General features: G+C 41.3%; 1 protein-coding gene across 1 annotated transcript; it reads right to left on the bottom strand.

Annotated features, from left to right (window-relative positions):
• Positions 1–21,462: 21,462 nt before the first annotated feature.
• On the bottom strand, positions 21,463–24,399 carry GJD4 (gap junction protein delta 4; the record flags this gene model as incomplete). Its single annotated transcript, XM_081083012.1, has 2 exons — positions 21,463–22,499; positions 24,336–24,399. 2 exons carry the CDS (start codon positions 24,397–24,399, stop codon positions 21,463–21,465), a joined length of 1,101 nt encoding a protein of 366 aa, XP_080939138.1.
• Between the last annotated feature and the right edge of the window lie 500 nt (positions 24,400–24,899).

Raw genomic sequence — 24,899 nt, 5'->3', positions numbered from 1 at the left:
TCCATTTATTCAACACATATTTGTTAAGCAACTCCTGTGCACAGAGAACTAAGAATTCCATTCAGTGTCTCCATTAATTACCATGATATGGGAGGGCATTCAGAACACCATATTTAGTTGTAAATAAATATTTGCTTTATAGGAAACTCAATTGCTTATGGAGGAAATGAACTTAGAGATAAGCTAAATCAGTGAAAAGAATAAAGAAGCAAGAAAGAATAGCACAGATTAGGCAAAAAAAAATTTTTTAAATCAGAGTTGCAACAAAATGCTGCAGTCACATTAGCAATGTTACATTCAGATACAGTCTCCATATTTTAGCTTGAAATTCTGTATACTTGAAAACTTCACACTTAGTCATTTTTATGCTGGAGAATGGATTTCATATGAAGGAAATGACTAAGTCTAAAATACTTCAGGGTTAAAATGACTCACATACTCTTAGATTAACAGAAGCTAACGCTGCATTATGATTTGTATATTTACACTTCAAAATTCTCCAAGGAATAGTTCTCCAGACCTATATTTTGCTGCTAAATAACATCCCCTATTGGGCCAGTGCCTATTTAGAAGCACCGTGCTGTGGTTGGGGCAAGGACCAATTTGAGAACAGGTGAAATGTGACTTTGGAATCCTCCAACCCTCTTTCTCTCTCCTCCTCTTTGATAACTTCCATATTTCCTTCTCAGGTACCAAATTCTCTCCTGCATTCTTTCATTCATAATGAAATTCATTATTTGTCTCTTTGCTAACCAAATACATCAAGACTACAAGGAAAATAATATAGAACAGAACACACCCTATTCATATCAGAATTTCTGTCAGATATAAGAAATATATAACATAGAAAGTATGCTTTCTGACCCAATAGTACCTAATGAGCAACAATTTATTAGGGAACATTGGTGTTAGAAATACACCCAGAGTTATTGATAAGGCCCTGGGCTGAATCTTCCAACAGCCCATCCATCTTATCACAAAAGAAGCTCCATACATTCTTTTACCCTGGACTGATTCAAAGGGGTCTTTGTTAGACCTATGATGGCCCCATTTAGAGATATTGTTACCAACATATCAGTCAGTCATGCTCACCAAAGTATAATTGACTGATACAGGGAGCAGTTCTTCCCAAGGCATTTAGATTTTTTAAAGTATCCATGTTTGAATACTTAACTCAAGAGCTAAATCTTTGATGGGTAATTTCAAAAATCAGCTATAAGTAGGACCTATCCAACTAGAAAAAAAATACCAAGAATTATAGAAATACTATTTCACACCTCTGTCTTAAAATTTGTTGTTGTATTTTGTTTACATCATTTTTGAAATTTCAGTTGTGTAAAAAACACACAGTTGAAGTGACCTACACACAGACTAGTCGCAGTGATGGCGAACCTATGACACGCGTGTCAGAGGTAACACACGAACTCATTTTTTTTTGGTTGATTTTTCTTTGTTAAATGGCATTTAAATATATAAAATATAAGCAAATTTATATCAAAAATATAAATCTTTGTTTTACTATGGTTGCAAATATAAAAAAATTTCTATATGTGATACGGCTCCAGAGTTAAGTTATGGTTTTTCAAAATGCTGACACGCTGAGCTCAAAAGGTTCGCCATCACTGGACTAGTGCATGGTGGGTATCTGATAAAGAGGCAGGTACAAACAGACTTCTACATAGTCAATCAGAGAGAGACACATAGAATGAATTAATCAGGCAACTGAAAAATCCTCTTCTGATTAAAAAATTCAGTAGTTGGCAAAGGTAGGACCTCTGTGACCACAAGCATCCTCCCTCTGTTCCTGACCCAGAAAATGAGTGATTAAAAAGCCTTGAATCAGCCAAGAGTTGATTACAGTGTGGTGAAGCATAATAATCCCTCCTTTGGAAAACTGCTGTTTAAAACTGCTATTTGAAATTCTCTGTTATTTTTAGATAGCTCCTTATTCTGTAGGTCAACTCTGTTATTTTTAGATGGTCCCTCATTCTATAAAATAACTGTTTTAGTTTGAATAATAGAGAAGATAAAAACTTAACTGTCTGACTTTGCAAACAAGCAATCTAATGTAATGGGCTAATACTGGTACTGATAATACTCCCATATACTCATGCCAGGTGTTTGTTAATTATGCACTCAAGGTTACAAGCTATCTGCAAAAATAACTTAAACAGAGCTCTTTGTAAAGTCTGCAGACAAAGAGCTAGAAAGATATAAATAGGGAAAGCTTCCTCCATGTTTTTTTTAAATCTATTTTATTGATTTTTTACAGATAGGAAGGGAGAGGGATAGAGAGTTAGAAACATCGATGAGAGAGAAACATCGATCAGCTGCCTCCTGCACACTCCCCACTGGGTATGTGCCTGCAACTAAGGTACATGCCCTTGACCGGAATCGAACCTGGGACCCTAGAATCTGCAGGCTGACGCTCTATCCACTGAGCCAAACCGGTTAGGGCTTCCTCCATGTTTTTGCTCAGAAATTTGGGAGACATCTCCCTCTAGGCCCGCTGGCATTAATGAAGACTCCTAATTAATTGGCTTGTTAAGGCATCCTATGTTCCGCTCATTGATTTACAATATAACAGTGGGAAGTGCTTTTCTTCATAATGAGCCAAAAGCTTACTAGAGGCAGTGGGAAAGAACAGGTTTTTGGAATCAGTTATAAATTCCTACCCCGGTTTGTTGACCTTAAGACAGTTAGCAGTGAGCCTCAGTTTCCCTATTTGTAAAATAACAGTCACAGGGCTACTGGGAGGATCAAATGATGGTACTTGTGCTCTTGGCATATAGAAGGCATTTAATAAATGCCCTCCTCCTCCAGCCACTGGGATACCAGATCATATCTTCTGTGTGTCCTTGGTCACCTTACTTCCTCACTCCTTACAGCAGCTATTCCAAACTTGACTAACTTCTCCTCATCTCTCTCCAAACACACTAGACTGTAGAAACTCCCTCACCCTAACATAAAGAGCTTTCTTTGCTCCACACCTGCCCCTTTCCTTCCGTCCCCTTCTCAGGATTAATCCCCTCATATGTGTTCTTTGTCTGCTATAGACTTGAATGACCATTCCATTATTGATTTCCTCTCTATCACATGTCTTCAAACCTTTCCTGTGTGCCTTTACCCCAAAGGCTTTATGTTTCCCCTATATTAAGATTAATTTTAAAAATTTATTATTGAACACCTACCCAGTCCCAGATGCTATCCCAAAATTAGGGCTATGGAGGGGAACTTGGAGCTTATAGAACCTTTTTTAACCACAGTTCTTCATCTGTATCCTGAGAGCCATGACTGTATTCCACCTATTTCATAGGGGCATTGAGACAGATTAAATTAGACAATACAGACAAGGCACAAAACACAAGCCCATTGACCTTTTTATCATTGCTAAGGTATGAGGAGAGTAAAAACAAAAGTGAGCTAACTAGGGAATTTGGAGGAACAGTGTTAAGGGCCCTACTACAGACCATGAATTTATAATGGCACCTGTTTGGATGCATGGACCATTTTATCCAGAAAAGCCAGTGCTAGGCAGCCCTCTTAGGCCAGGGCCTGGTCATCTCTTCCCAGTGATCTGTGCACTGCCCCTGGGTCATTTTGTCCATTTGTGTCTGGAAAATAAAATTGGAAATAAAATATATTGGTGGCCAGGCCAGTGTGGCTCAGTGGCTGAGCATTAGCCTATGAACCAGATCACAGTTTGATTCCTGGTCTGGGCACATGCCCTGGTTGTGGGCTGGATCCCCAGTAGGAGGCATGCAGGAGGCAGCCGATAGATGATTCTGTCTCATCATTGATGTTTCTATCTCACCCTCTCCCTTCCTCTCTGAAATCAATAAAATTATATATTAAAAAAGTGATATATTGGCATGTTGAAATTTAAATTATTTCCCCCAAAAGAGGTAAATTTTAATTTTAGAAAAAGATAATATAGCAATAAGAACATAAAAATAACAGTATGAGGGCAGTTAAACAACAAAAACAAAAGAGATCAGATTTAACACCAACTCGTGCCTATAAAATTATTGTTAAGTAATAAGTAACTCTGCTCCCTCCACCAAATAAAATTTGTAGGACACCTGAGCACTCCCCTATTGTATTGACATGAAAATACAAGGGGACAGAGGTAAGGGCATTGAGCCCACCTGGGGTACAAACCATCCATCCCTTCAAAATTTTGGGATAGAAACCTGGGTAGTGTCAAAAAAGGGAACACAGAAGGAATTTAGAGTTTCAAAGATATATGTAAACTCAAGCATGGATATTTGAGAACTGGAATGCTGCTCAGGGTAAATAAACAGGGTTACTTTGTTAGAAGGTCTGGTTCTTTTTGTTTATTTTCTGTTGTTGTTGTTGTTGTTGTTGTTGTTGTTGTTATTGTTGTTGTTGTTAATCCTCATCAGAGGGTATTTTTTCCATTGTTTTTCAAAGAGAGAAGGGAGAGAAGGAGGGAGGGAGGGAGGAAGGGAGAGAGAGAGGAAGAGAGAGAGGGAGAGAGAGAGAGCGCGCGATCTACTGGTTGCCTCCTGCATACTCCCTAACCAGAGCAAATCCTCAACGCAGGTATGTGCCCTTGACCAAGAATCAAACCTGAGACCCTTTGGAGTATGGAACAGTGCTCTAACCACTGAGAACACCAGCCAGGGTGAAGATCTGGTTCTTAAACTGGAAAACAAGGGACTTACTCCCTTAGAAGTCACTGTAGTGATCCTGATAGACTTGCTGACACCATTGGCTTTTCCAGTCCCTAGGGTCACCAAGGTGTGGGCAAGAATGCCCAAGAATTAGACAGCAGCTCTATATTGATAGATTCCCAAATCTATCTCCTGACAAACCCTTCTCTGAGCCAACTTCCTTACTATGCATCTCCTCCTAAATCAGGGGTGGGCAAACTTTTTGACTCGAGGGCCACAATGGGTTCTTAAACTGGACCGGAGGGCCGGAACAAAAACATGGATGGAGTGTTTGTGTGAACTAATATAAATTCAAAGTAAACATCATTACATAAAAGGGTACGGTCTTTTTTTTTTTAGTTTTATTCATTTCAAACGGGCCGGATTCGGCCCGCGGGCTGTAGTTTGCCCACGGCTGTCCTAAATGCTCCACAAACAACTCCACGTGGACACTTCTAAGCTAGGGATCATCAGCACCCGTCTTCTCCACCAGGGTTTTCTCTTTGGGTGAATGCAACCAAGTAAACCAAGCCAAGATCTCATCCCTTTTTCTTTTTTTTTTCTTTTTTTTTTTTTAATATATTTTATTGATTTTTTACAGAGAGGAAGGGAGAGAGATAGAGAGTTAGAAACATCGATGAGAGAGAAACATCTATCAGCTGCCTCCTGCACATCTCCCACTGGGGATGTGCCCGCAACCCAGGTACATGCCCTTGACCGGAATCAAACCTGGGACCTTTCAGTCCGCAGGCCGACGCTCTATCCACTGAGCCAAACCGGTTTTGGCTCATCCCTTTTTCTTATTCTCCCACCTTCAACTGGTAGCAGTAATTTAGATTCCATTTCCTTGAACATCCGTTTCCTGTAGACAACTCCTTCTCAGCTTTTTATTTTTTTTTTGTATAAATGAGAAAATGAAGACACATAAAGAAAAACTAATGTTCTCAGCTAATGAGCAAATGGAAATATTTCATTGTCTCTGGAGTATAAGTCTTTTTTAAAAAAATATATTTTATTGATTTTTTACAGAGAAGAAGGGAGAGGGATAGAAAGTCAGAAACATCGATGAGAGAGATTGATCAGCTGCCTCCTGCACACCCCCTACTGGGGATGTGCCCGCAATCAACGTACATGCCCTTGACCGGAATCGAACCTGGGACCCTTGAGTCCGCAGGCCAATGTTCTATCCACTGAGCCAAACCGGTTCAGCTCTGGAGTATAAGTCTTAATCATTCTCTCAGTCTGAAGAACCACTTTGCGCACAGGACAAAACTTAATGAACTTAATTTAACATAAGGCGTTACTTCCTTTTAATGGCCAATCCCACAAACCACCTCTATAAAAGTACTGGATTTTCATTTCTGAAAGAAATGGCACCTGAAACACTTGGTGTAAACTTGAATAATGCCTAAGGCTTTTTTGGATCAAGTATCCCAGGAGAGGAAGACCAATTTATAGACATTTAATTGCCTCTCAAATACTGTTTGTGAGATCAAAAGCACTTTAACTTTCTAAAGAACTTAAACATAAAATAACATAATTTCTTAAACCAAGGTGAAAAATCTCACACACCTTTGCAGATATCTTATTTGACAAGTTACAGACAAAGGGGGGATGGGGGTTTGTAGCTGTTTAGTAAACAGCTGAAAGAAGGAATCTTAAATGAAGGGAGAGAGAGTTGTGCTTTTGCTTGGCACCACTAGATGGCTTCCTGAGCAGTCTCACATAGGGTTTGTGATATCCAATTCCACTCAACTGTCATCTTCTATTACAAGTCGGCATCTCAAACCAAACCTTTGCAGTTTGCGGCCTGATCACGTGAAAAGCTAAGAAACAGGACAAGATCAGACACCTGTGTGCAAAAATAAAAATTAGAAATAAGGGGCTGCATCTCAACCCCAAGAGAATGTTAAATTACCTCCTGGACATGAGGCCAGATTGCCTATGATTTCTTCATTATCCCACCTCTATCACCTCCTCAGTCATTCAAAGTAACTTAATACAATTCCTAGATCTGCTGCTAAGAGTTCTGAAATCCTGTGCAGAGATAAACAAAAAAGGAGGAGAGTGGAAATGGTCTAGAAGTACCAGCAGAACTGGATAAACTTTTGGGTGCTTATAAATATTGCATCCTAAATATAAGGCCAAGAAAGGCCTCTGCTGGTCAGAAAGGATGGGGGAAGAAGGTTGGGAGCATTCCTAAGTATGTGGACATCTCTCTCTTCGTGCAAAAGTCCTATCATCACAAATTCCTGGAAAGAAACCTGTTTAGAGTGATCTGTCATGCCTGGATAATTTCACACCCCAGGAAACATTTTACCATGACAAATTACTATGTCCCTCTCAGGCTTCTTCCACATCCACTATCTCATCTGAACTTCTCAGCAAGCCCACCCGGTAAGGCAGTCCTTCTATGCCCATCCCGCAGTGAGAACAGGACAGTTCATAGGAATTGGAGTTGTTTGAACAGTGGCACTGGAACAATAACCGTGTGTTAGAACTCTTCTGACTATTTGGCTGGCTTCTCATGCGATAAATTGATTTTTAACTTTTTTTAGCTTCATAGAAAGAAACAGAAGCAAGAGATGAAATGATAGGTGCAGATAAACCAATGAATACTGGTTGTCAATGTGGCTCTATTGATCTGATATTGTATTTCTCAGCCTATTGGTAAAACACATACGGGTCTGTGTGGAAACCCAGAAGGGCCTCCAGAAGAGGGGGCAAGCAGGGTTGAAGGGAGAGAACTGCCCAGTAATGCATGAGTGATAAACCTGGGAGTCTAAGATGGCCAAGGAAGTAAATGGCCAATTGATGTCGTGGCCAGGTGAGCACACTCTTTACAATCACTTCCTATTTTAAACATGTCATCTACTTCTCCATCAGAGTTCAGCTTATGAGAAAATTTGGTTACTTCTTTCGGCTCTATTTTCTGCCACACTACAGAGGAAGAGACTTGCTCTATGACTGGCAGGAGGAAGGAAAAAATACATACATGTGTACATATATTTCAAGTGGGGAAGAGACATATGTTCCATTTCTAGGAAATATTTATCCCACAGTACAACCAAAACACAACCAGCAGGATTTACAGATGCTGCTACTAAGCCAGCCCCTGGACAGGGGATGCTGAGGTTATGGATGGGAAGCATTTACACTGTAGGAAATCCAGGGCAAGTATGTGCTTGAGAAGCCCAGATGCTCCCTTACCTACAAAGCACCATTCTCATCACCATTTCTTGCCTGAAACCAAATCTATACTCAGAAAATTTGAAATAGGATCTCACAGGAGATTGCAACATACTACAAAAAAAAGACTCATATTTATTAATTCTCTACATAATATTTTTCTTGGCAAAGCATTCGCATAATCTCATTGATCCTCATAATCTTTCTTTTGTGTTTGTCTCAGCAGGCAGCCAGCTGCAGTAGCATGAACTCAGCATGGATCCCACCAGTGGGTTCCCGCCATTGCTGAACCACCTGAGGATCCACCTGAACACTAACCTGGGAAAATTTCTGAATTAAAGTTCCTGGTTTGACTAATGTCACCCCAATCAATTTAATAAATATTAAAAAAATAACATGAAAAATTAATAACTTTAAAAAGATTTTTAAAATAAAGTTCCTGGAAAGATAGACTTAAATAATACCTAATGAGCCTGTCATACTGTGCAAAGACTAAAGAGTGAAACTACAACACATACCCACACACACACTTAAACCAAGATTCTTTCTTCTCTTTTTTTAAATTAAACTTATTGGGGTGACATTGGTAAACATGATCATATAGGTTTTAGGTGTGGGTTTCTATATCACAAAATTTGTATATTGCACCGTGTGCCCACCACCCAAAGTCAAATCCTTTATTTTTCTGAATCATATATAGGAGACAATCTCTAAGTGCAAAAGATGTGGATTCTAGGCTTAATTCAGTCAGTTATCTTCAAGCTTGTCACATCATCCTCTCTCTTATATTCAGCCCCAATGCACCCAAGAACCTGAGCTAAGATCTTTTCTTTAGCTTCCCCTTCCCTGAGACCAGTGTGTTGCTCATTAAGGATTTATTAAATGCCTCTTATGGGACAGATGCCCGGAAAATGGTTGCTGTTTCAGACAAACACTGGCTAGCTGTTGGCCAGACTTTTCCTCCTTCTTTCTGGGCCTCCAGAGCAGTCAGGACGGAGTTCTCACTGGAGAATGTGCCAGAAGAGCTGGTGCACTCTCCAGGCCTGACCTATGGCACTGGACTTGTCCCTGCCACAGATACTTGGTTCGTGGGTAGAAGATGATGGAGCCACTGGATGGAAGGATCCCTGAGACACCACCCAGAGGAAAGCCACTCATCAATCAGGAACACTCACTTTGTACTTTATGAAACTTCTGTATTACAGCAGCTACAATTACCTTAACTTGCCACAGCCCTGCCTTATGTAACTGATGATTCAGTAACACTCTGGAGTAGGGACACAAACCCATGAACCATCTTTCATTTATCCAGTATGCCAAAGATGCAGAGAAGCACGTTAAAGTCTTGAAAAGGAAAATTGATAGTCACATGATTTTCTACTCTTTTTCACCTTTTACATACAGTCTAAGATTTTTCCCTCTCCTTACATATCTAGAAAAGATCTCTAAAGGCTTCAAAACCTAAGTTACAAAACTAGGTGTCCTATGTGACAGCAAAGAGAAGAAGAGGGTTTCTTCCATTTGTATTTTCCTACAGTCAATTCACAGTAATACTAACACAGCCATTTAGGTTCCAGAACACTCAAAGCCATGTCAGCAAGCTTGCTCCTCACAGGATGGGGGTCACATCAGATGACCATAGTGTCTGTCCACTAAACCCTCTGCCATCATTCAATAAAGCATGAAGTCAGTGAATTGTCTTCAGCCTCCTCCAACTTTCCATGGGGGATCCCCATCTCTCTTCCATGGCAGCTCTTCCCAGGACACACTTCCAAGGCCTCTCTTGTTCTGTCCATCTCCATCTTATCAAAACCTGTGCTTAGGCAATCAGCAGGATGGAAGGACCTAGATCAGTGATGGCGAACCTTTTGAGATCAGTGTGTCAGCATTTTGAAAAACCCTAACTTAACTGTGGTGCCGTGTCACATATAGAAATCTTGATATTTGCAACCATAGTAAAACAAAGACTTATATATTTTTTTTAATTAAATATTTATTGTTCAGATTATTACATTTTTTCCTCTTTTTCCCCCCCATAGCTCCCCTCCACCCAGTTCCCACCCCATCCTCACCCCCCCCCACTGTCCTCATCCATAGGTGCACGATTTTTGTCCAGTCTCTTCCCGCATCCCCCACACCCCTTTCCCCACCCCTCCATAATAGTCAGTCGAGCATCAAAATGGCGACCAGCAGGAAGGTAGGGAGGGAGAGAGTGTGAGAGCGCAAGGAAGTGATAGAGGAGTGTGTGGACGTATGTGGTGTGTGTATATGAGCTAGGGACAGTTAGATTCTGCAGGTCTTCTAAGGGGCTGCTAAACCGGGCAGTCTTAGGCAGCGGAGTCCCACTCCCTGCGCAGACACTACTGGGCGGCCAGCACAGGCACAACGACCACGCAATCTTGGGAAACAGAGCTGCTTGAGACTAGGATCCTGACCTCAGTACCACCCAGTCTGATCTCAGACGCATACCAGGACCCTGCAGCCACTGGGGACAGAGACCTGTGACCACAGCTACAGACCTGCGGACACCAAAAGTTCAGAAATCCCCGCGGCAGATCCCTGGGTAACAGAGCCCATCCCCCCTTCCCACAGGCTTCCCGGCAGCGCTAGAGTAACTAACTGATAGACCCACCCCTTGCCGGGGCCTCAGAGCTCCAGGAGCTTTAGCCTGGAAGTGCCCTAGAACCTTGGAACTGATCCCGAATAGGGCCAGCTTCTGAGCCCTGGGCTGGGAGCAAATGCGCGAACCCCAGGAACTGAGCCTACACGCACTGCTGGCTTCGGAGCCCTGGGCTGGGAGCAATCCCGCAAACGGGAATTTGTCCCGCATATCACAGCATCAGGGACCCCGATTCTCTGGGCAGGAGGCAGCACCAAGCACCAGTGACTTGACTGTGTTTCTTATCACCTGCGCCTGAGATCCTGATTCCCTGTGCATTCATACTAAGAGCCAGTGACTCCAATTCCTGGTGCAAGGGCACACAGGGACCCTGATTCTCAAGGCAAGGTCACGCGAAGCAACAGAGACTCTGATACTGGATTCTGGGGAACTCTGACTCCTGGCGCACGCTAGGGGGCTCTGGTTTTCAACAGGCTTCAGGGGGGTCTCTGTTTCAGCACAGTGCAGGCAGGGTCCCTGATTCTAAGGGCGCGTATGAGGCCACATTGAGCGCTGAGCGAGCCTGGTTCCCACCAACTCACCACAACCACACATCTTAGTGTCAGAGCTCTTCAGTGACACTAGGGTGGTGGGAGGCACCCACTGCACACGGCCCAGGCCCACGCAACTCAACGTTTGAACCATTGGGAGATAATCAGAATGAAGAGAGGAAACAACACCCAGAGGAAAGACAATGAGGAGTCACCAAGAAAGGACATTAATGAAGTTGAAGCATGCAACATGACAGAAAAAGAATTCAGAATAATGGTTGTACAATTCATTCAACGGATGGATGAGAAAATCAACAACCTATGCAAGAATCAGGAAGAAATGAAAAGTGATATAGCTACAATCAAAAACACCATGGAAAGTTTCAACAGCAGACTAGAAGAAGCAGAGGACCGAATTAGTGAATTAGAAGATAAGGCAGAGAAACAAGCTCAATCTGAACAGCAACTGGAGAAAAAAATTAAAAAGCAGGAGGAGAGCCTAAGGGAGATTCGGGACAACATGAAACGAAGTAACATATGCATAATAGGACTGCGAGAAGGACAAGAAGAGCAGCAAGGGTTAGAAAGTCTATTTGAAGAAATAATATCAGAAAACTTCTAAGATATGCGGAAGAAAAAAGTTACACAAGTACAGAGAGTCCCAGGCAAGATGAACCCTAAAAGACCCACACCAAGACACGTCATAATAACGATGGCAAATGTACAAGACAAAGAGAGAATCTTAAAGGCTGCAAGAGAGAAACAGAGAGTTACCGACAAAGGATTCCCCATCAGATTATCAAATGATTTCTCAACGAAACACATCAGGCCAGAAAAGAATGGACAGAAATTTACAAAGTGATGCAAAGCAAAGGACTGAATCCAAGAATACTCTATCCAGCAAGGCTATCATTCAAAATTGAAGGGGAAATAAGAAGCTTCACAGACAAAAAAAGGCTAAGGGAGTTTATCACCACCAAGCCAGCAATGCAAGAAATGCTAAAGGGACTGGTGTAAAAAGAAGAACTAAAAAGCCCAAAAAGAAAACAGCCACAAAAAGAAAAAAAAAATGGCTACAAACAAGTACCTATCAATAATAACTTTAAACGTAACTGGACTAAATGCTCCAATCAAAAGACATCGAGTGGCTGAATGGATAAAAAAAACATGACCCATATATTTGCTGTCTACAAGAGACCCACCTCATTAGAAGGGACTCACACAGACTGAAAGTGAAGGGATGAAAAAATATCTTTCAGGCAAATGGAAATGAAAAAAAAGCTGGGGTAGCAATACTTATATCAGACAAAATAGACCTCAAAGTGAAGGCCATAACAAGAGATAAGGAAGGCCACTTCATAATACTAAAGGGATCAATACAACAAGAGGATATAACCCTGATAAACATATATGTTCCCAATGCAGGAGCACCCACATACATAAGAAAACTCCTGGAATATATCAGGGGAGAGATCGACAACAATACAATCATAGTAGGGGACTTTAATACACCACTGACATCACAGGATAAATCCGCTAGACAAAAACTCAGCAAAGAAACAGCAATCCTAAATGACTCACTAGATCAGATGGACTTAACTGACATCTTCAGAACACTTAACCCCAAAGCCACAAAATATACGTTCTTCTCAAGTGCTCATGGGACATCTTCAAAAATAGAGCACATATTGGGTCACAAACAAAGTCTCCCCAAATTCAAGAAGATTGAAATCATACCAAGCATCTTCTCAGACCACAAGGCCATAATATTAGAAATAAACTACAATAAAAACAACTCAAAATACTCAAACACTTGGAAGCTGAATAGCACGTTATTAAATATTGATTGGGTTACCAATGAGATCAAAGAAGAAATTCAAAACATCCTGGAACTAATGACAATAAAAACACAACAATCCAAAACCTATGGGACGCAATGAAAGCAGTCCTGAGAGGGAAGTTTATAGCTCTACAGGCCTATCTCAACAAACAAGAAAAAATGGTAGTAAATCATCTAAATCTACATCTCAAAGAATTAGAAAGACAGCAACAAGAAAAGCCCCGAGTGAGCAGAAGGAAGGAGATAATAAAGATTAGAGCAGAAATAAATGACATACAGACCAAAAAAACAATACAGAAAATCAATGAAACCAAGAGCTGGGTCTTTGAAAGGATAAACAAGATTGACAGACCTCTAGCCAGGCTCACCAAGAAGCAAAGAGAAAGGACCCAAATCAACAAAATCAGAAATGATAGAGGCGAAATAACAACAGATCCCACAGAAATCCAAATGATTGTTAAAAAATACTATGGACAACTCTACTCCAACAAACTAGACAACCCAGAGGAAATGGACATATTCCTAGAAAAATACGACATTCCAAAACTCAATCAGGAAGAATCTAAAAATCTCAATAGGCCAATAACTATGGAAGAAATTGAAGCAGTCATCAAAAAGCTTCCAGCAAACAAAAGCCCAGGACCAGACGGCTTCACAGGGGAGTTTTACCAAACATTCAAGGAAGAACTAAAACCTATCCTCCTCAGACTACTACAAAAAATCCAAGAGGAAGGAACACTTCCAAGCTCATTCTATGAAGCCAGCATCACCCTAATACCAAAACCAGGTAAAGACAACACAATGAAAGAGAATTACAGGACAATATCCCTCATGAACATAGATGCTAAAATCCTCAACAAAATCTTAGCAAATCGGATCCAGCAGTACATCAGAAAGATCATACACCATGACCAAGTAGGATTTATCCCAGGGATGCAAGAATGGTACAATATCTGCAAATCAATAAACGTGATACATCACATAAAAAATTGAAAGAAAAAAACCACATAGTCATATCAATTGATGCAGAAAAAGCATTTGACAAAATTCAACACCCATTTTTGATAAAAACTCTCAGCAAGGTGGGAATTGAAGGATCATATCTCAACATAATAAAAGCCATATATGACAAACCCACAGCAAACATCATACTCAATGGCCAAAAACTAACACCATTTGCCCTAAGAACAGGAACAAGACAGGGATGCCCACTCTCACCACTCCTGTTCGACATAGTACTGGAAGTATTAGCCATTGCAATTAGGCAGGAAGAAATAAAAGGCATCCAAATTGGAAAAGAAGAAGTAAAACTGTCCTTATTTACAGATGACATGATATTATACTTAAAAAACCCTAAAGACTCCATCAATAAACTATTAGACTTAATAAAAGAATTCAGCAATGTAGCAGGATACAAAATTAATGGCAAGAAATCTATGGCATTTCTATACACCAATAGTGAATGTGCAGAAAGAGAGACTAAAAAAGCAATCCCATTTACCATCGGACCAAAAAAATTAAACTACCTAGGAATAAACTTAACTAAAGAGGTAAAAGAACTCTTCTCAGAAAACTACAGGACATTGAAAAAAGAGATAGAGAAAGACATAAAGAGATGGAAGAACATATCATGTTCTTGGATTGGTAGAATCAACATCATTAAAATGTCCATACTGCCCAAAGCAATCTATAAATTCAATGCACTTCCCATTAAAATACCAATAGCATATTTCACAGACCTAGAACGTACTCACCAAAAATTCATCTGGAATAAAAAACGACCCCGAATAGCTGCAGCGATCCTGAGAAAGAACAAAGTAGGTGGGATCTCAATACCAGATATCAAGCTGTATTACAAAGCCACTGTTCTCAAAACTGCCTGGTACTGGCACAAGAACAGACATATAGATCAATGGAATAGAATAGAGAGCCCAGAAATCAGCCCCAACCAATAAGCTCAATTAATATTTGACAAAGGAGACAAGAACATACAATGGAGTCCAGATAGTCTCTTCAATAAATGGTGTTGGGAAAATTGGACAGATACATGCAAGAAAATGAAACTAGACCACCAACTTACACCATACACGAAAATAAACTCAAAATGGATAAAGGACTTAAATATACGACGGGAAACCATACAAATACTAGAAGAATCCAAAGGCAACAAAATCTCAGACATATGCCGAAGCAGTTTCTTCACCGATACAGCTCCTAGGGCATTGGAAACTAAAGAGAAAATAAACAAATGGGACTACATCAAAATAAAAAGCTTCTGCACAGCAAAAGAAACCATCAACAAAACAACAAGAAAACCCACTGTGTGGGAAAACCAATTTGCCAATGTCATATCTGATAATAGCCTAATCTCCAAAATTTATAGGGAACTCATACAACTTAACAAAAGGAAGATAAACAATCTAATCAAAAAATGGGCAAAGGACCTAAATAGACACCTTTCAAAAGAGGACATTCAGAAAGCCAAGAGACATATGAAAACATGCTCAAAGTCACTAATCATCTGAGAGATGCAAATCAAAACAACAATGAGGTACCATCTCACACCTGTCAGACTGGCTATCATCAACAAATCAACAAACGACAAGTGCTGGAGAGGATGTGGAGAAAAGGAACACTTGTGCACTGCTGGTGGGAATGCAGACTGGTGCAGCCACTATGAAAGACAGTATGGAGTTTCCTCAAAAAACCACAAATGGAACTCCCATTTGACCCTGTCATCCCACTTCTAGGAATATATCCCAGGAAACCAGAAACACCAATCAGAAAGGGTATATGCACCCCTATGTTCATAGCAGCACAATTCACCATAGCTAAGATCTGGAAACAGCCTATGTGCCCATCTGTAGATGAATGGATTAGAAAACAGTGGTACATCTACACTATGGAATACTATGCTGCTGTAAAAAAGAAGGAACTCTTACCATTTGCAACAGCATGGATGGAACTGGACAGCATTATGCTAAGTGAAATAAGCCAGTCAATGAAGGAAAAATACCACATGATCTCACTCATTTATGGATAATAAAGACCATTATAAACTTATGAACAAAAATAGATACAGAGGCAGAGCTGCCTTGAACAGACTGTCAAACTACAGCAGGAAGGCCGGGGAGGGTAGAAGGGCAGGAGGGGGGTGGGTAAGAGATCAACCAAAGGACTTGTATGCATGCATATAAGCATAACCAATGGATATAAGACACTGGGGTGTAGGGGAGGCCAGGGGATTGTTAAGGGCGGGGGAAAAAAAGGAGACATATGTAATACTCTTTGTAATACTTTAAGCAATAAAAAAAAAAAAAGAATATTCAGTCCATTCCCTTTCTATGCCCCTGATTCTATTATAATCACCAGTTTATTCTGTTCATCAGATTATTTATTCACTTGATTTTTAGATTCACTTGTTGATAGATGTGTATTTGTTGTTCATAATTTGTATCTTTACCTTTTTCTTCTTCTTGCTCTTCTTAAAGGATACCTTTCCGCATTTCATATAATCCTGGTTTGGTGGTGATGAACTCCTTTAGCTTTTCCTTATCTGTGAAGCTTTTATCTTACCTTCAATTCTGAATGATAGCTTTTCTGGATAAAGTAATCTTGGTTGTAGGTTCTTGGCATTCATCACTTTGACTATTTCTTGCCACTCCCTTCTGGCCTGCATAGTTTCTGTTGAGAAATCAGCTGACAGTCTTATGGGTACTCCCTTGTAGGTAAATGACTCTTTTTCTCTTGCTGCTTTTAAGATTCTCTCTTTGTCTTTTGCTCTTGGCATTTTAATTATGATGTGTCTTGGTGTGGTCCTCTTTGGATTCCTTTTGTTTGGGGTTCTCTGCGTTTCCTGGACTTGTAAGTCTATTTCTTTCACCAGGTAGGGGAAGTTTTCTGTCATTATTTCTTCAAATTGGTTTTCAATATCTTGCTCTCTCTCTTCTTCTGGCACCCCTATAATTCGGATGTTGGTACGCTTGAAGCTGTCCCAGAGGCTCCTTACACTATCTTTGCATTTTTGGATTCTTTTTTCATTTTGCTTTTCTGGTTGGGTGTTTTTTGCTTCTTCGTATTTCAAATCTTTGACTTGATTCTTGCTATCCTCTAGTCTGCTGTTGGAACTCTGCTTAATACCCTTTATTTCAGTCAGTGTATGCTTAATTTCTAGTTGGTCCTTTTTCATAACCTCGAGGATCTCACTAGATTTCTTGAGGATCTCACTACATTTATCGGCGGTCTCACCAGTCTTTTGAGAGTCTTACTAAATTTATCGGCGGTTTCTAGAAAGTTCTTGAAAACCCTTAAAAGTGTAGTTTTGAACTCTATATCCAGTCGTTTGCTTTCCTCCATTTTTTGTCATTTGTGTCCTGTTTCTTTGTCTCCGCATTTTTTATGCTTCCCTGTGTTGATAGAGTGGCTTTGTGTGCTAGGTGTCCTATAGGGTCCAGTGGCTCAGCCTCCCCAATTACCTGAGGTAGACACTCTTGGTGCACCCCTTTGTGGGCTTTGTGCACAGTCTTGTTGTAGTTAAGCCTTGATTGTTGTAGGTATCACTGGGAGGAATTGACCTCCAGGCCAATTGGCTGTGAGAATCAGCTGTGTCTACAGTGGGAGAACTTCTGTGCTGGAAACACCCTTTCTGGGCAAGACTTGCTTCAGTGGGGCTTTGGTGCTCACTGAGTCTGCCTCCTGAGTGTGTCCTTTATTGTTTCGAGGAGCTGCAATCTGGATGGTCCCACTCTGACCACCGAGCACACTGGCTCCTGGATCTCTAAGGAGGTGCTAATCTAGCCTCTGCCTAAGGCTACCCTGCAGGAGCTCAGCTGTGAAGCAATGCAAGTAGCTGTGGGGCCTTGGGCCAGCTGCAAGTTTTTTAGGTAATTTTCAGATTGCAAAGAGCCAGGCCTTTCATATGCAAAAGCTGGCACACACCTTGGGCGGTGCGGGGGTCCCAGGGGATCAACAGGGTGGAGCAAGCAGCTATGGCTGCCCTCAGAGGCCCCACTTCTCAGTGTCCCAGCAATTGCTGCAAGCACCTCTGAGAGAAAGCTGCCCTCGAGTTCCGACTGATTCCAGACATTCCAGTTTCTCCTGTATTGAGTCTGGGTCCCCAGAGACTCACCCGGAACTGGAGCTCAGAGCTTGAGACTCCCTACCGATTGAAAAAGACAACCGTGTCCTCAGCCACCAGCCCTCTCCGCATGCGCCTCTGTACCTCTGTACTTTACTTCCACACCGCAGCTCCTCTGAGTCTCGGTATGCTTTTCTCTTTCCTTCTAGTTGTAGAATTTCCACTCAGCCAGCCTTCCTGTGGTTCTGGATGATGTCCATTCTGACTTTTAGTTGTATTCTTGAAGTGGTTGTGCTAAGCAGCAATCTCCGGTGTTTACCTATGCTGCCATCTTGGTTTTCCTAAAAATCTCAAGACTTACATTTTTTATATTTATTTTATATATTTAAATGCCATGCAACAAAGAAAAATCAACCAAAAAAATGTGTCATAGTTTTGCCATCACTGACCTAGATAATTAACCCCTATCATGTTAAAATTAATGACAGCTGCATATCTCATTGATGGCTTTCTAAACTTGAAGAGTACTAAGGAACCATCCAGTTTGGGTCCCTTTCACTCAGAGAAGGTAACAGACTCAGAAGAATAAAGTGACCTGCTAAGTAATGATGGACATGGGATAAAAATTCAGAGTCTTACTCTTGACTCCTTACCTCTCTCCTTTCCTCTTACACCCATTGCTATGAGTACTATGTATGTCTTTCCATGAAACAAACTCAGGTCTCTGTTTGATAGAAGGATTGTGGGCATCAGCAGAGTGGACAAAGCAACTCCTGCCCAGGCCACTCAAATAAAATCACACTTGTTTGTAAATCCAAACTTGAGCATAGACTCCAATAGGAGAAGGACACAGAGATGCTCTGCCCAGTTTTCACTCGGGCCCTGAGCAAGAAAGAGCCCCAGCTCAGCATTTGCCACTTTCCTTTCACAGCTATTATCCAGGTACCTTGACTGGGTGTGTACCACCAAAGTTGAGTTGATTCCATCAGTCAACATTATCAATGCTAACACTGGGGGTTTGAGGGGCCTGTGGAGCTTACTTTTAAAATAGTAATAAAGTTATTTTTCACAGCTACTATGAGGATGAAGACCATTTTCAACAAACAGACTGTTGACATTTCAGAAAATGTGGACATCACTCTGAAGGAACATACAGTTGTGAAGCGCCCCAGGGACTTCAATCACATCAATATAGAACTCAACCTCCTTGGAAAGAAAGAGAAGAGGCTCCAGGTTAACAAAACAGTGGGAAAATAGAAAGGAACTGGCCACTGTTCCCACCATCTGCAGTCATTTACAGACATGATCAAGGTGTTACACTGGGCTTTCTTTACAAGATGAGGACTATATACGCTCAATTATTCAGGAGAATGGTTCTCTTGTTGAAATCAGAAATTTCTTAAGTGAAAAATACAGCCCTAGATTTCAGATGATGTCAGGTATTGCTAGTTCATTATCTCAAGCCCAGAAAGATGAGTTCATTCCTGAAGAAAATGACAGTGAACTTGTACTAAATTCAGCAAGTCACAACAGTTAAAAACAAGGATATCAGCCCTGGCCAGTTTTACTCAGTGCTTAGAGCCTAGGCCTGCAGACTGAAGGGTCACAGGTCCGATTCTGGTCAAGGGCACATACCTGGGTTGCAGGCTTGATCCCCACCCAGTCGGGGCAGGTAGGGAGGCAATCAATCAATGTGTCTCTCTCACATTGATGTCTCTCTCCCTCTCTTCCATTCTTTCTTTAAAAAAATCAATGGAAAAAATATCCTTGGGTGAGGATTAAAAAAAAAAAACAATAAGGATATAAGAACAATGTTAGGTGGTATTTATGGTTCTGAAAAAGGAACAGCTCAGCAGGCTGATGAATAAGAGCTAAGTGCCTGGCTATAGAAACAGCAAGATGCCGGATGATTCCTCAGGATTACTGGTGATATTTTAAAGATGCAGTAAGAGCATGTATTAATTTGGGGGGTGGGGAATAGTAATGAAGCCCTAGAGAATCCTTATATCTCTAAGACTACACCTACCCTTGGGAAGTCCACCAGAATTGCATGCTACAAGAGACAAAAACCAGATTTGCCCCTGAATCATTTAGAAATATCAGATTCAAAAACCAGATTTATTTGTATGTGCAGACACTGATCTAAGTATTGAAGAAAAGGGTCTGAGTCATGACTCAGTTTTCAATAAGTTGAGGAGAAAGAGAGAAAGAAATTGATTTTCTGCATATATTAAATATAGGCACATTCATTGGTTTTATTCCAAAACCAATTTTGGATGATTTTTTTTTTCAGTTGTAACCAATTGCTTTAATAGCCTGTAGATATAGTGAGTAGGATATTATTTTCCATCTTGGCAGATATTTCATTGTCAAAGTCTTCTTTAGAACAGTTAAATGTCCATTGATTTCATAGGTACATTTGTTCACCTTTTTTATTATTTTAATGGTGAGAGTAATATGTCTTCCTCGGCCATTTTGTGTTTGGGGACCAGAGGATATTTGTAAATTCTGAAAGTATAACAGATGGCTTCTCCTCTGTTGATGAAAGTGAGCAGGTTTGTCCTGTTCCATAGTAGCTCTTTCTGCTGCACTGCATCCTCCCATCAGGCAATTAAAGGCAGCATTACAGATCTAACAGAGTCACACAAACCAAAGCAATGCAGAGAAGTGCAGCAACAAGCTTGTGCCCATTCCATGAGCAGAGGGGCAGGAACTGTGAAACCACAGCATTCCCCATGCTTCTCATCTGCTACACTGGAGCATGAAGACTCAGCGCAACCTGAAGGTACAATTTCCAGTGCAAGCAGGCCCTCTAATCAGTGAGGACAACGACTCAGAGACACAGAACAAACAAGTAAGTCAGGGCCAACCCACATTCTGTGTGCCTTCCATCTGCATGCTATAACCATCAACATTGCTTCTAAAACCCCAACTAGTCATATTTTCTGCATTTGTCATTTGTCTCCTATAACAATGAAGTATGAAGTGGGATATCATAAGCAATCACCATTCATTTTATTAAAGGGGTTTGGAGAAGTTAAACTAATGTGTCTCTACTGATGACATGCTTAAGATGCCTTTTTTTTTTTTATCCAAGCAGAAAAATAAACAAAAAGGAAAAAATGAAAAACAAATAAAAAGGAAAGACTCATAATAATTCACTGGAAAATATTAAAACAGTAATGAACTCTGTTAATGTAAAAGAACATGCTTTACATAAAGCACATACTATGATAAAGAATAAGATAACAAGCCAGTCAGGGTATAGCATAATCCCTAAGCAACCTGACACTTTGCAATCAATCATTTTCGCTTCCAGTCCAAATTTGAATGCAAGGATTTCTTTCAGCAGACAGGGTGATCTAAATTAAATCAATAGTACAAGTCTGTGTGTGTCCCACGAAGTCCTTGTCACAGGCCAGCTGGCCTTCCTGCCCGTTGATATTCTCCAGGAACATAAAGATTTTCCACGTGCCAAGGTGATGTTAGGGTTCAAGTCTTTCAGTCACTGCACTGCCTGGCCGCCCTTTTCACACCCACTCAGACCTTCTGGTCCCCAGGAGAGGGGCGCTCCCAGCACCAGCCTGGTGGGTTGAGGGTTGCCACAGACTGGACGGGCAGTGCTGGGCCTGCAGACAGTGGGGTTTTAAGGGATGCTCATTTCGGGAGTCCGGAGGGGCCTCTGTGCGAGGCCTGCCCCCAGGCTCTGTGCAAGCCCTGGAGACCTTGTCGCTGGTAAAGGACAGCCCCTCACTCTCATCCTCCTCTGGAAGCTCCATCCGCCCCGACACAGCCCACTGACCACTGGGGCTGTGGGCACCGTGCCCTCTGGTCCACAGGCCACGGTGTGCTAGCAACACCCTTTCCTCCCCCAGCCTATCCAGCACCACCGGATCTGGCCTCCTTTCCCGGGGACACTCGGCCGGTCCCGGCTCCCCAAGAGTCCTCCTGCCCAAGCTGCAGAGCAGGTCGGCCACGCTGAGCAACACAGAGAGCGCGCTGAGTGCCCAGAGAAAGAGCATCAGCATGGACTTCTCTGTGGGCCGAGAGACATAGCAATCCACTGAGCCAGAGCAGGGAGAGTGGTCGCAGGAAAACCTGTTGGGGACCGAGAATCCGAAGAGGAGGTAATGCAAGGCCCCTAAAGCTGTCTCTGCCAGGGTCCGAAGACAGAGGTGCACAATGTAGCCGTAGGAGAAGTCTGGCACCACTAGGCTACGCCCCTCCCTGCAGGGCAGAGGGCAGAGCCTATCCCTGGGGCTCAGATCTGCGAGGTCCTGGCTTTCTGAACCACCATCTGGCCCACAGGGTCCCCGGGCAGCGAGCTCAGCTCCTTTGTGCAGCACATAGACACTGAAAACCACTGAAGGGAGAAGAACAGACACGCTTTGGACCAGCCAAAAGCGCAGGTGGGACACTGGGGAGAAGACATCATAGCAGACATTGGCGCACCCGGGCTGCAGAGTGTTGCACACAAACCTCTCCTGCTCATCCTGGTAAACGGGGGACCCAGCCACAATGATCACCACCATCCTTAGCAGGATCATGAAGATAAGCCAGATCTTCCCTGGAAAAGAGAAGGGCACCACCATGAAAACAGACTTCCTCCTAACAATGATGTTTACATATATCCTGGGGCTGAGAGTGAAGTGTAAGGTCCAAAAGCATTCATTTTAGTCACAGCAACAGTATCACCTAGCTTGCATGTGACAAATATTTATCTAGCACTTACAATGTGTCAGACACTGTGTGAACTACTTGTTTGTAAAATGCTTTGAAATTAGCAGATGTTAAAGAAGCGTAATTACAGAAAATGTTTAATTTGGCTCTGCTAATTCAGACTTTTGGTAATGTCTCCTGGACTGAAAGTTCTAGAAAGAAAGTTGAGCTGAGAAAATAAATGATGCAAATAAGATCTTACTTTTTTAGGAGATTAAACTTTTTAAAGGATGTTAGTGCATTCCTGTAACTGTGTAGAGCAAATACAATAAGTCTTTATTTATGATAATGGTCCACAAGGCCTCCTTCATTTAATAACAGGACTTGTTTTTATTTTTTTAAATACATATTTTATTGATTTGAGAGAGGAAGGGAGGGGGAGAAAGAAACTTCAGTCAGCTGCTTCCTGCATGCCCCCTACTGGGCATGGAACTGCAATGTGGGCATGTGCCCTCACCAGGAATTGAACCAGAGACCTTTTGGCTCATGAGACAAGGCTCAGTCCACTGAGCAATACCAGCCAGGCAATAGGGCTTGTACTTAATATTGCTTTATGGCCCTTAGAATCAAATTTCTTTAAACCCTGTCCGGGTGACTCCGTTGGTTGGAGTGTGTCCTGTACATCAAAAGGTGATAGGTTCAATTCCTCATCAGGGCACATACCGAGGTTGCAGGTTCCATCCCGACTCAGCGCACGTTTATGGTAGCAACCAATCTATGTTTCTGTCTCTCTTTCCCTTTCTCTAAAAATCAATAAACATGTCCTCCCGTGAGGATTAACAAAAAAATTATTTAAGAATATTCAATTTTTCAGAATTTTCAGTAATTTAGAATTCCTTTTCCCCTATTTCAGTTATTATGAATTAATGATGTTTGTCTTTTTTCAACTTATTATGAATAAATATGGCCAACCTGGGGAATCAAAATAACTTCAAAAGTCTTCTTTTCATGTCATGAGTCAACTATTTTGAAATATATTTAAGACTCAATGAAAATAATTTGTAAATACTTTGTTTTGTGATGAGATACAGAAAACATCATCTGATAGAAAAACAAAACTCTATTATAAATGAAGTCAGTTAAATAATATTATTATGTGATAAAGTTATTGACTCAAACTTTTAAAGACCAACTTGATTCTGTTTCAATTATACAAAATAAAGAGTAAGAAAAATATCAACGACTAGTCCTTTTCTCAATCCCTTTTTCTAGGACACCCATACTTCTCTAAAAATTTGTCTTATCTGCACTAAATTCAGAAGTCCTTGTTACTTTTTTTGTTTAAAATATAACTATAACTATTGTGGTTTAAAGCACAAAAGAAATTGCTAATCTTTACAAATTAAGCTTCAAGATTAAACTCTAGAACAAGAAGAAAGCATAACTGAGGCATTAATTTATCTTTTCCTGGTAATGCAGCCAGAGAAGTGTTACCCCTTTCACCTGCTCAGGCTTTAGACTCAGCACCAGAGTATCAGCAAGAAGAGGCCCCAGGAGAGAAAAACACTCACACCCAGACTTCCTTAAATGATAGAGGAACCATAGTGAAATCAGAAGCTTGAACCCACAGCCCCTTTTTACTCTAGCAGTGCACAGACCTTTGCAGTTTGTGTTGGTGTGGGTGTGGAAAACCAATAAAAACAAAAAACAGAATAAGAGCTTTGGGGGTGTTTCCTGTACTCACCCACAATAGTCACATTGCAGTTTAACGTGATGATGAGGAACCCAAGCAAGTCCAAACGGTCCATGCTTCCAGAATGTTGAAGACTCAAGGCTGCTGGGGACGTCAGAAGTTTATTGTCTCCAAGGAGGTGGGAAATCTTTGGAGAAACAAATGTATGTTAGCCACAAAAGAGTGAAAAAGGAAAGCTGTAAATATGAAAGGAAAAATTTGAGCCCAGGAACAGGAGGTCAGTTTTTCTGTCTCTGTTGAGACGCCCCCGAGCTGTTTGCCTCTAAGCAAAGTGTTCCTGACAACTGCAGGGACCAGAAGACAGCAGGAGTCATCTCTCATGTGGGCTATTCTTACCCTCTTGGGACATTCCAGGCCCTTAGTAGTGCTCACATGTCCCCACCAGGAGAGACAGAGGCTTTAGGATATATAACAGAAGTGACTACACTTTAACCCAAGAAAGAAAAGTTCTGTTAACTAGCCAAGTAAATTCTCTATGAAAAAAGGTGTTTTCTCCTTGAAAACATTTCCACACCATCTCACTTGTTAAAGAAACACTAAAATGTTCATGTTTTG

Source organism: Myotis nattereri, assembly GCF_964212035.1.
Source record: "Myotis nattereri genome assembly, chromosome: 1".
NCBI lineage: Eukaryota > Metazoa > Chordata > Mammalia > Chiroptera > Vespertilionidae > Myotis > Myotis nattereri.
The sequence above is the reverse complement of the archived record's forward strand: the minus strand, read 5'-3'. Positions and strand labels throughout refer to the sequence as shown.